Here is a 12,458-nt window from a genome sequence, read left to right as displayed (position 1 = left end):
CCTTTTAAAGTTTTTTTCCCATTTATTTACTTGTGTATGTGCATGTGCAAACAACCCAGGAAACACAGATTGTGGAGGTCAGAGGACAACTTTCAGGAATTGGTTGTCTCCTTCCAACATGTGGGTTCCAGGGTTCAAACGCAGGTCATCAGGCTTCATGACAAGCAGTGTTACCTCTGAACTATCCCACTGCAAAGGCCCCGCCCCAAGCAGGCGTTGAAATAGCAGTTCACCCACCTCAGCCTCCTGAATAGCTGGAATGGTTACAAATCTTGTGCCATCACACCACCACGTTTGTATTTTCTGTTTCTGTTGTTGGTTTTTTGTTTGTTTGTTTGTTTGATAGGTTCTCACCATGCAACTCTGGCCATCCAGGAACTTGTTACATGGACTTATCTGTTGAACTTTTGGCAATTATCTTTCTGTCCCCAAGTGTTGGGATCACACGTGTGTGCCACCTCAATGTGTGCTTTTGGTGTTGTCCATACTGAACTCAAACTCAATGCAATCCTGTCTCAGCCTCCTGAATGCTAGGGCTAAATGTGTGTACTACCTCACCCAGCTGGACTACCCTTTTCAGTCACCCACCAGTGACATATTGGTAGACCTCTCTCTTGACTAGACCCATAGCAGACGTAAAGAACCCTTTCCTTCTTTGTGAATGTGGCTGCTCTGCCCCATCTGAGGCTGGGCATCCCCTCTGCGTAAGCCAGAAGTATTGTGTGGTAGTGCTACTGTGGAAGGAGGTGTGTAGCCTCCCCCCGGCAGCCGTGTGTGCAGAGCTTGTACCAGCATGGAAACTGCGGTAAGGTTGGGGAAGCATCATCTATTTATTGAGCACCTACTGAAGGCTCTACTTGGGTCTGTTGGAAGATGGCAGCCTCACAACAACCTAATGAGGTGTTTTGACCTACTCAGTGCTGTACAGCTACTCAGTGCTGTGGATGCGTTGATGTTGGATGAGCTTGGTGCTCTGGTGAAAGCGGCGGCCACAGTCCTGGCAGGCGAAGGGCTTTTCGCGCCGGTGGGTGCGCAGGTGCTGCGTGAGCGTGGGCCGCTGGCGGAAGGCCTTGCCACACTCGGGACAGGCGTAGGGCCGCTCGCCTGTATGGATGCGCCGGTGCTGGATGAGGTTGGCGTGCTGCCGGAAGCTCTGGCCACATTCGGGACAGGCGAAAGGCCGCTCACCTGTGTGGATGCGCTGGTGCTCGGTGAGCCGAGACACCTGCGTGAAACCGAGGCCGCACTCACTGCAGCGGTAGGGCTTCTCGCCCGTATGGGTCCTTTGGTGGCGCGTGAGCTTGAGTCGCTGGCTGAAGCGCTGGCCGCACTCGGGGCAGGCGAAGGGCTTCTCACCGGTGTGCACACGCAGGTGCTGCGTGAGAGTGGGCCGCTGGCGGAAGGCCTTGCCACATTCGGTGCAGGCGAAGGGCCGCTCGCCGGTGTGGATGCGCCGGTGCTGGGTGAGGTTGGAGCGCTGCCGGAAGCTTTGACCGCACTCGGCACATGCGAAAGGTCGTTCGCCGCTATGCACGCGCCGATGCTGCAGCAGCACCGAGCGGCGGCCGAAGCGCTCGCCGCACTCCACGCATCCGAAGGACTTGTCTCCGGTGTGCACCGCTTGGTGCTCTAGCAGTACTGCGCGTCGTGGGAAGCTCTCGCAGCACTCGCTGCAAGGGAAGGGGCCCGGAGGCTCGGGCACTCCAGCGAGGGACCGGACGGGCGGCGCCGGACCTGGCGGGTCACCGTGGATGCGCTGGTGCTGCAGTAGGTTGGAGCGCTGCCGAAAGCTCTGGCCGCACTCTGCGCAGCGGAACGGCTGCTCGCCCGTGTGCACGCGCCGATGCTCCTCCAGGCGGGCGCTGCGCACGAAGCCTTGGCCACAGTCGCGGCACACGAAAGGCCGTTCCTCAGTATGCGTGAGCTGGTGGCGCAGCAGGTGAGAGCTGCGGCTGAAACTTCGGCCACACTCGCCACACACGAACGGTCTCTCGCCTGTGTGGATCTTCTGGTGCCGCAGCAGATTGCTTCGCTGGCTGAATACCTTGCCACACACGTCGCAGCGGCCGCCTCGCATCACTTCAGTCCCTGTGCTAGGGTGGCCCTGGCTCTGGTCCCTTGGGGCATGCCAGCGAGTCGCCACCAGTGCTGGGCCCACACTGGGGAAGGGATCCTCACAGGCAGGGTCCTGTTCACTTCCTGGATCGCTGGGGAGTACGAGGGCATGGGCAAAGCCACCTTCTCTGGTAGGGGACTGCATCTGTCCAGAGAGGCTAGCCATGTCCAGATCCCAGGGGACATGGAGGTGGGGGCTCACCGTATCTGGCTCTGCTGTGATGCTGTCCATCTGCAGCGTGAACCCTGCACAACGGGACCCATTCTTTTATGAGACTCTGGCTTTCAGCGCTAACCCATGGAGTTCTGGGAGACTGAACTATATATAGGCTTGGAACTGGCTGGTGAGGCAGAAAGGAGGTAATAGTAGCAGTTCTATCTGAACAGGTTTCCCTGAGATGGGCAGAGCCCCGAGGAAAACACTGAGGTGTATAAAGGCTTTCCTGATTTGACTTAAGTCGTAGGGGTGGGGAACTCTTTTTGGAAGAATTCTGGTGTGACAGTAGGACCCAGTTTAGGTGGCCAATGAGGGTCTTGGAAAATGCAGAGAAAATGTAGATTCAATAAAAGCCAGATGTGACATTAACAGGTAGCATTAAAATAATGCAGTTTTTTAGTTGTGGGTTTGGACTTGTCACACTTAAGATGACCCAGGCAAGGAGATTCCATGAAGGCTTGGGGGTTAGAGATGAGATGAACATGGCATACATGTAATTGACATGGGAGTTGTCTATGTAGAAGTATGTCCTTGCTACAGAGTGAGCCTTCAAGGTGCCAGCCTCAAGCATAATGGACTACAGGGTGAGTTTGTGTAAGAGGATACTGGAGGGATGAAGTGTCCACCAAGGTCACTGGGGATGGAGACAAAATGGGTGACAGAATCCAGGAAGCATCAAAGGGAAGTAAGATGAATTAGAGTACAGCAAAGGAACCAGAATCCAAAGCCAAGCTCTCCAGAGATGGAGGGCTAATTAATTTACTACAGAGCTCCCATAAACCAACAGTGGCCTGACTGCCACACTGTGGAAGGATGTGAACATGAAAAAAATGTAACTAATTGTTTAAATTCCATAGAATATGGTAGTCATTGCTTAGAAAAATTCACAGTAGGGATGAATTGACATATTGTTTCTGATTCTCAGCATGAGGTCCCAGGTGCTAGGCAAATATTCTACCACTGAGCCACATCCTTTCCCCCCCATATATAGGTGTTTTTGGCTGCATGTATGTCTGCATACTGTGTGTGACCAGGTGGCTTCGGTGCCTGAGGAGGCCAGAGGAGGAGGCTGGATCTCCTGACTGTGGAGTTATACTTGGTTGTATGCTGACATGTGGGTGCTAGGAACTGCAAGAGAAGCCAGTGTGCTCTTAACTGCTGAGCCATCTCTCTAGCCTTGTTTCCCTAATCTAAGTGTCTGTATGCATTGCTGGTACAACACATGTTGGGTTGGGAAACTGAATCAATGCACAGAGCATTGGTGGTAAGTATTTCCAATCCCAGACTCTGAGGGATAGAGGTAGAAGTTCAAGGTTCTCAACAAATCAAGTTCAAGGCCAGCTGTGTTATATAAAATACCACCTTCAAAATGAAAACCAAAACGACCTCACAAAAATTCAAACGGCAGTGTTCCACACTGTCCCAGGAATTCCACGTATCCCTATACCAAGTATTCCTATCTAGTAGTTGTGCTCCTCGTGTTAATGACCTGTGAACAGGGTTTTCCAGTACTTAATGAGGAGCAATCCAAAGGAACTCTTGACAAAGGAGTGACGGCAGTGAGCTAGGAGTCTACAGAGCTGTCTGAAGTCCTGTGCTGACCCCTGCTGTTTGCCAAGCACATGGCACGAAAACAGCAACAGAATAAGGACATTTGGGCATCCATGAGAATTTTTTTATATATAAATATATTATGTGTAAGTACATATGACTGCATGAGTTTGTGTAACCATGTGTATGCAGATGCCCTAGGAGGTCAGAGGGCATCAGATCCCCTGGAACTGGAGTTACAGGATCTTGTGAACTTCCTGATGTGGGTTTGAAAAGCAGGAAGCAATCTTAGCCATTGAGCACCCTCTCCCCCCATTTTTTCTTAAAATATATATTTAAAACTTATCATCTGGGGCTGGAGAGATGGCTCAGTGGTTAAGAGCACTGGCTGCTCTTCCAGAGGTCCTGAGTTCAATTCCTAGAAACCACATGGTGGCTCACAACCATCTGTAATGGGATCTGATGCCCTGTTCTTGTGGTGTTTGGAGATAGCTACAGTGTACTCATATAAATAAAATAAATAAATCTTTTAAAAAAACTTATAATAGTTTGTGTGTGTGTGTGTGTGTGTGTGTGTGTGTGTGTGTGTGTGTGTGTGCGCGCGTGCGCACGTGTTTATCCTACAGGGCACATGTGGAGGTCAGAGGACAACCTGGAGGACTGAGTCTTTTCCTTTCACCACGGGGATTCTGGTGAACCATCTCACCAAACAAGGTTCATTCATATTCTCCCCCCCCCTCTTTTTGAGACAGAGTCTCACTATGCATCCTTGGCTGTCTTGGAACTCACTATGCAGATGAATGGCCTCGAATCTCCCCAGTGCCTCTCTGCCTCTCAAGTGCTGGGACTAAAGGTGTGTGTCACTATGCCTGGCCTGTTCATTAAAATATATATATATATATTTTTTTTCTTGATTTTTTTTTTTTCGGAGCTGGGGACCGAACCCAGGGCCTTGCGCTTCCTAGGCAAGGGCTCTACCACTGAGCTAAATCCCCAACCCCAAAATATATATTTTTAAGCTTATTTTGTATGTATGGGTGTTTTGCCTTCATGTATGTCTGTACATCATGTGCATACCTGGAGCCAGAGGGGGCCAGAAAGGGTGGAACTGGAGTTAAGATGGTTGTGAGGCATTCATTTTTTCCAGCCCCAGGGTTGTTAATTTGAAAACACTATTTTTATTTTGAGACACGGTCTTTATAGCCCTGGCTTGCCTGAAACTCATTATTTAGACAATGCTGGCCTTGAATTCACAGAGCTCTTCAGTCCTCCATATACTGGAATTAAAGTGTGTACCACCACGTCTCCACATAAGTATATGTCTATGTGCATGTGAATGCAGTGAAGTCAGAGCTCAGAAGAGAGAATCGGGGCCCCTGGAGCAAGATGTACAGGGCCTTTTGAGTTGCCTGAGCTGGGTGCTAGGAATCCAACCTTGGTCCTCTGAAAAAAGTATGCTCTCTTATCTGCTGAGCAATCTCTCCAGTCCCTTAAGCACCTTCTTCCTTTTAAACTTTTCTTGCCAGTGCATAGTGGTACATGCCTATAATCCCAGATATGTTTGGTGTCTGAGGCCGAAAGACTAACATAAATTTGATACCAGCTTGATACAAGTGGGATCAAGACTCCCTGGATACATAGAGAAAAACAACAACAAAGAAAGAAAGAAACCAAACTAAAAAAACTGTGCACACTCAAACACACACCAAGTAACAAAAAATCTTTCATCTTTAAATGCTTTTATTTTATATATGTATGGGTGTTTTGCCTGTATGTATGTCTGTGTACTGTGTGTATGCAGTGTCTGCAATGGCCAGCCAGATTCTCTGGGACAGTTTTGAGCTACCATTTGGGAGGTGGGAGTCAAACCTAGGTCCTAGCTCTCCAGCTCCATTAAAAACAACAACAACAACAAAACAACAACAACAACAACAACAACAAAACCAAAAAAACCTTTTCATTTTTCTGCTTTTTTGTTTTTGGTATAAATCAACAGGTCTCACTATGAGCCTTGGCTGGTCTGGGACCTGTTATGTAGACTACGTTGTCTTTAAATTCACAGAAATCTGCTTGCTTTTGCCTGCCCAGTGCTGGGGTTAAAGGCCTATAATCCCGTGCTACCATTTCTGGTTTGCTGTGTGTTTTTGAGCCAGTGCTTCAGGCTGGAGAGATGGCTCAGTGGTTAAGAGCACTGACTGCTCTTCCAGAGGTCCTGAGTTCAATTCCCAGCAACCACACGGTGGCTCACAACCATCTATAATGAGATCTGATGCCCTCTTCTGGTGAGTCTGAAGATAGCTTCATTGTACTCATATAAAATAAATAAATCTTTAAAAAAATAAAGAGCAGTGCTTCACTATGCACCCTATACTTGTTGACCGTGTTCATGAAAGGCTACTGAGCACCTGGCTGTAGAGGTATGTGTTTGTTAACTAAAGGGAAAACTCTATAGAAAGGTGTTGTCAAGTGGTTTTGGTTTTTACATTCAAATAATTATTTTTGCTGTGTATGTGTATTTATGGCCATGTGTATTCCATATGATGCATATGTGGAGGTCAGAAGGCAACTCATGGGAAGTGATTTTCTCCTTCCACCATGTGGGTCCCAGAGACACAACTCAAGTTGTTAGGAGCAAGTGCTCTTTCTTCTTGAGCCATCTTGCCAGCCTTAACTTTTGAGAGAGGATCTCACACTGTAGTGTAAACCAACCTTGAAGAAATGGCAGTCCTCTAGCTTCTGCCTAACTCCTGCCTCCACCTTCCAAGTGCTAGGTGTGTAGAACCTTTGACAATATCGTAAGGTAATTGTTGTTTGTGGTCTGGGCTGACCAACGCACTGTTATGCAGCGTATGGTTATATTGCGTCTGCTCCTTTGCATACAGATTCTTTCTGGAGGGCACAGACAGAACTTGTCACCTTGACTGTTGGACACTGATGGGGCACTGTACTGTTGTACTCATGGTATATCATTTGGAGATTCCACCATGTGAATGCATTAACTATGGATACTGTTCTAAGCTCATGTAACTTTGTGAAACTAGCTTGCTTTTGCCTCCTGTCAGGCTAGTTTCATATGAGCAGGACTACTATCTGCTAGCTATGTAGGACAAGCCCTAGCAGCAAAGTACTGATGTAGATTTAGGATGGTGGTCCTGCAGAGCCAATTCTGACTCAGGATAAGTCAAATCATTATTGCCTCTAGTCTAGGCTGTGGCTAGCCAGGATATACCCCAAATGCAGGGACTCCAGGACACTGAGATGTTGGTTGACTGTACACACTGGGACATACTGCTACCGGAAGCAGCTAGTAGAATGGCTCTGTGAAGACAGGCTCTCTTTACTGCCTTGCTTGCTGATGTACCACAGTCTATCAAATCTTGTGTCTTTAGTGAAATCACTTACCACTAGCCTGCCAATGCTGTCCCTTACATGGTGTTAACATTTAAAGTAGCATCATAATGAAGTACTAAAAGGATATCTGGGAGTATAGCTCTAATAATAGAATGAATGTTTAGCATTTGAAAAAGTCTAGGGTTCAATCCCTGGTAAACATTACACAGATACACACACACACACACACACACACACACACACACACACACACACACACACACACACACACTGCACCATCACTACCACCTCCAAATCACTAATACAGCTTGGGATGTGTCTCAGCTGGTAAAATGCTTGTGGCATGCATGAAGCCCTTAGTTCTATCCCCAACACTGCATAAGACAGGAGAGGTATCCTACTGCTGTAATCCCAGCACTTGGTAAGTAGAGGCAGGAACGAGCATCAGTTGTTCAAGGTCAATTTCAGCTATATACTGAGTTCTAAGCCAGCCTAGGATACAGTAGACCCCATCTCAAAACAAAACAGGACCCTCTCTCAATACCCAAAACTCCGTCTGCCACAGAAGGCCCAGCTGGAGGATGAGGTAAGTAGCCAAGGGGCGTGCCAGGAATCATGGAGGCAAAGATGAATTGATGCTTGAAAGCAGGAGCTATGGTTGTCTACAGCAAGAGCAGCCCAAGAGGAGGAAGCAGCCAGGAGGCCTGAAACAGTGCTGTCAATGTGCCTGCAAGAGAGCTGAGAGACTGGAGTTGTGAATAAAGAGGGAAGCAGGTCCAAGCAGGACAAAGTGGTTCCTGTGCAACACAGGCACAGGACGGGTGAATTCTGAGGCAGCGGGTGCTCACGATGGATGATCTTTCTGCCACGCCTGATGACCTGAGTTTGATCTTGAGGTGCCACATGATGGAGAAAGAAAACTGACTGCTGCAGTTTGTAATCTGAACTCTATGTGTGTGCTATGACACACACCACATGCTGGAACTCACACACAACAAAGAAGGTGGAAAACTGGGTGATAAGATTAGAGGACCATCCCAGAGCCCAAGAGCCTCGGCCAATCACATCATGCTCCAAGAAACATTTCAAGACAATTTCCTACTAGTGAGATACGTGAATTCCAAATAGAGAGGGCCTATCAACAGCAGCAATTAAAAAAATCCTGCAAATGAATCCAACAGAACAGTTTTGGGATTGAGGTTATAGCTCAGTGGTAAAACTCCAGGAGGGGCTAACACATGGCTCGGTGGCGGGACAAAGGCTTAGAATCTACCACAGAATGGTTGGAGGCACTGCTCAATAGTAGAGTTTCTGTCTGTAATCCACTGGAAGGAAGCTGGGGGGTGTAGTTCAGTGAGAGTGTGCTTACCTAGCATGCACAATCCCTGAGCTCCAATAATGGAAAAAGAAACTATCTAATAAGGGCTAAACAAATGTGTTTCAGATCTGTAACCTCTCAGAGTTTTACTTCCTGTATCAGAATTTACAGGTAAGGAAGTAAATGAAGAAAGAGAGGAGAGCCTAGGTGACTAGGCAGAGTTTTGGTCTGTCCTTAGTAGTTACTGTGTCAGAACTACTCTTGCCTTGTCTACTAATAAGCCCTCTTCGTTAGGTCCCAAACTTGCCTACTCTGTTATCCAACAGGCAAGACGCACACCACAGTGTGGAGGCCATGTAGAATGTTATGGCTGGGAGAGGTTGTTTTCAAGAAGGTATTATGATTCAAGGCAAAGTCAGAAAGAGCCAGGGGCTCAGTGGCAGAGAGGGCTAAAGGAGGCACTGCAGCGACCGCGCTGTCTTGAGTAGGGACAAAGGTCTCATGGATGTAGCAGATCACGAGGAGGGCTCAGTCCCACCATGTCCATTTCACTAACCTGGCGACAAGATGCCTTCTACTTCCTCATGCCACAGGGGCATAGGGTCCTCGCTCCAGGGGGGCACATCAGGTTCAGTGTCGCTGTGAGGAGAGGTCTGGTCCAGTGCTATCCCATGGCCCTGAAACCACAGTGGTCAGTGTTGGACTGTGTCTGGTTGGCTTCAGAGGACCTATCTGACACTCACCCATTATAGACTCACAGGGCAGAGGGTCGCTTACAGTCTGTATAGATCTCACCTGGGCCACCTTAGGTAGGAGAGTGGCTGCAGCCTCTTGAGCAGCAGAAAGAGGCTCAGAGTCCAGGAGCTCTGGGGGAGAAAAAGTGGGGTCAGGCAGCTCAAGAAAGTTTCCACCTTTCTTAGTGGTGCTAGGTGCTAGCTAGGTTCCAGACGTGAGGGAGACATAGGCACGATCTCGAAGCTGGGAAGGACAAGGTAGGGCAGCTGAGGGCCCAGTGGGAATGGTGTCAAATAGGGTTTTCTGGAAGCACTGGTTCCTGCATCTGTATCTCTGTGGGTCAGCTTGTCCCATGATGCTTGGAAATGGGGCCGTGGTGGTCAGGGACAGTGTCTGTTCTGGTTGGACTGGAGGTGAGAGAAAGACCAGAGGTACACTGGAACTGTTATCATGTAGCGGGGGCCTGGCTCAGTGGAGTGGAGTATCTCTGCTCAGCTAGGCTTTAGGGCCTGCCCACTTTGCCTGCTCTCACCTGGATTCTCCATCAACTCTGTCTCTTCTTTCATTTGTAGGTCCAGCGGCAATTCCTGCGTGGCCCCTGGGGTAGTCTCAGACCCAGCCTCTGGAGTCTGAAGCTTGACTTGAGGTCTAGGCTGGAAGCTGGAAGGTTCCATCTTCTCTGATAGGACCTCCTTGCCCTGTACCTGGACTGTGACCTAGGGAGATGCACAGACCAGGGAGAGAGTGGGGCTGGGCACAACCCATGCTCTATGGGCACCAACTCCAAAGCAGACTGATTAGGTCCTCCAAATTCCTAAACCTCCCATTCCCCTCTTTTGACCCTGAGCAAAGGGACTATTTGCTGGTACCGGGGGTTGCATGGTACCCATTGTGTTTCATCTAGTTTTGGGATGACAGGTAATATAGCTATGGGCTCTTGTCCTGAGCAGCTTCACAAAGGATCCATTATAAGTAGACACTTCTGTATGACCAAGGAACATGTCTGGCTAGGCATGGCACTCTTAGAGTGAGGTAAAACGTGACAATGCTCCAGCCCTGACCTTCTATTCAGCTACCGACTCACCCATTTCCGAGGTCCATCAAGCTCCCATCGAAGTCTGTCAACCAAGGCAGCAGCCTCTTCAGGGCTGCCTGGCCACTGCTCTTGCACACGGGCCTGGATCTCAGAAGGCAATGCACCTAGGAACTGCTCCAGCACCAAGAGTTCCAGGATCTGTTCCTTGGAATGTACCTCTGGACGTAGCCACTGGTGACACAGTTCTCGGAGCTGAGCCAGGGCTTCCTGAGGACCTATTGCCTCCTCATACCGAAAGCACCGGAAGCGTAGACGTGCAGCCTCAGGGCCTGGGTCCCACAGTGTATCTTCTCTCTCATCGTAGTTGTCAGAGTCCTCCAGCTTCACCACAGCAGGCTCATTTTCTGGGGGTGCACGGCCTGAGGAGCCTGGCACAGTGGGTCTCATCAGGAGAACCAGATCAGGTCTTTGAGGCCAGTGTCTGTCCCTAGGGAAGGAATAGTATGAGGCGTGTGAAGTAAGGACAGCCAGGCGCAGTGAATGTTTACCGAGTGCCTACCACACGCTGTTGTGATCCTGAGACCTTCTCCATGAGGAGGACATCTGAGGGAACAGGCACTCCCCAGAGTCCCTTTGGAACTCTATATGAGCCACGTGCTTTGTAGACCTCATTTCAGTCAGGTCTGGTAGCTTACTCTGTTCTAAATACAGGCTGTTGCTTAAGCTTAGAAATATTTCTCTTCCTTAAATCCTATTTTCTATAGCAGCAGCTGCCTCTCTACTTGCATTCGGACATCAGTACCATTGCTGCCTCCTCCCGGACTCCCAATAACTGAACCTTAATGTTTTCTACCCAGTCTTGGACTTGGCCCCTCTCTCAGGCCCGAACATTCCCATCCCAATGTGGTATCAAGGGGACAGTCCTACTCCACCGGGTCCCCCATTTCACCTCTTCTCAGACACCTTTCCATATATCTCTAATACCAGAAGCTAACTCATTACATGTAACAGCGATACAAATCTTCAGCTCTCTAATTTAGTTGGGGTTGGGAGGTGACTGGGGCACTTCTGGGGACCCTCAAAGGCTTCCAAATCACTGGACCAAACAGTCTGCAAGGATACTACTTTTGCTGTGCCTAGGTGAACCATAGTTTCCTCACCTGCAGATAAGACTGACTTCTCCCATGACACTTTCTGTAACTGGGACTTTGTGAAAATCTAAATTTATTTTATTGGGACGGAGCTTGATTTCTGTGGGTTACACCGCTGCTCCCTTAGTGTACTAAGTCAACTCAAAACCCTGAGAGGAACTTGGGAACAGCCACTAAGCAAGTAGCGGAGGTTCCGGAAATACATTTCCCAGAACTCTAAGCGAGCATCACCGCTTTAGGGTGCCAATGAGTCCGGTCGCCATGGCAACGCTGGCGATCAGCTTGCTTAGTGTGACAGCACAGGGCCAGTTTGTAGGAGTTCCTGGATCCCTGCCGGCGCTCCAGATCTAGTTGGACAGACGAAATCCCAGAGTCCACTCTACCCAGTCCCCTCCCAAGGCCTAACGGTGAAGGGACTCCCAGCCTTTCTTCAGTGCTCCGAGGGAGGCTATGCGTTCGTGAACGTGAGCACTCCCGTTCGCTTGCTCCACACCAGACTACATCTCCCAGACTGCTCTGCGCGCAGTTCTAAGCCCTTCTGCCCTTCCCCCCCGACCCCCGCCTCCGTTTCTACCCTTCTTCCCGTCCCCAGGGGATTGCGCTGGTCGCAATAATCAGGTCGCACTCCTGGCCGTCTCTTCCCACACTCCCCGTCTCGAATCCAGGCGTCAGGGCCCCGTCGACGTGCACAATCCTCTCGGGGGGCAACGGATGGTAGCACCGCCTTCCACACCGCGCATGCCCCCCACCACATTTTTTTTTTTTTCTCGGTCAGTTCTCTACAGGCCTTCCCAGGATTTGCAGGGTTCTGCACCAATCACCGCTCTCACTCGGACGCCGTCAGCCTCTCCGTCTCCATGGCAACCACGGTTCGGGAGGCGCGTCCGCTGGGCTAGCTTCTGAACCGAGAGAAAGGTTTAACGAAATGCTCTCTGGGCGTCGTAGTCGGGAGGGTGCTGTGTGTGCGCGCAAACGCAGCATCAC

At 49.6% G+C, this 12,458-nt stretch overlaps 1 protein-coding gene across 1 annotated transcript; it reads right to left on the bottom strand.

Annotated features, from left to right (window-relative positions):
• Window positions 1-12,246, bottom strand: Mzf1 (myeloid zinc finger 1). Its single transcript, XM_032894424.1, has 6 exons — window positions 12,049-12,246; window positions 10,372-10,810; window positions 9,820-10,003; window positions 9,348-9,418; window positions 9,109-9,229; window positions 1-2,361 (listed from the first exon to the last, which is right to left on the bottom strand). The coding sequence occupies exons 2-6, from the start codon at window positions 10,768-10,770 to the stop codon at window positions 929-931; spliced, it is 2,208 nt and encodes a 735-aa protein (XP_032750315.1). The 5' UTR covers window positions 10,771-10,810; window positions 12,049-12,246; the 3' UTR covers window positions 1-928.
• Between the last annotated feature and the right edge of the window lie 212 nt (window positions 12,247-12,458).

This window comes from Rattus rattus, chromosome 2 (genome assembly GCF_011064425.1).
Source record: "Rattus rattus isolate New Zealand chromosome 2, Rrattus_CSIRO_v1, whole genome shotgun sequence".
Lineage (NCBI taxonomy): Eukaryota > Metazoa > Chordata > Mammalia > Rodentia > Muridae > Rattus > Rattus rattus.
Note: the sequence above shows the minus strand (reverse complement) of the source record. Positions and strands in the feature narration are given on the sequence as shown.

What these genes read in the sequence shown, in the direction of transcription:
- Mzf1 (XM_032894424.1), bottom strand. Translation starts at nt 10,770, where the DNA reads ATGAGACCCACTGTGCCAGGCTCCTCAGGCCGTGCACCCCCAGAAAAT. An exon ending in TTGATGGACCTCGGAAATGG is followed by an intron (nt 10,004 to 10,371) that starts GTGAGTCGGTAG and finishes GCATCTCCCTAG; the next exon opens with GTCACAGTCCAGGTACAGGG. An exon ending in AGAGTTGATGGAGAATCCAG is followed by an intron (nt 9,419 to 9,819) that starts GTGAGAGCAGGC and finishes TTTCTCCCCCAG; the next exon opens with AGCTCCTGGACTCTGAGCCT.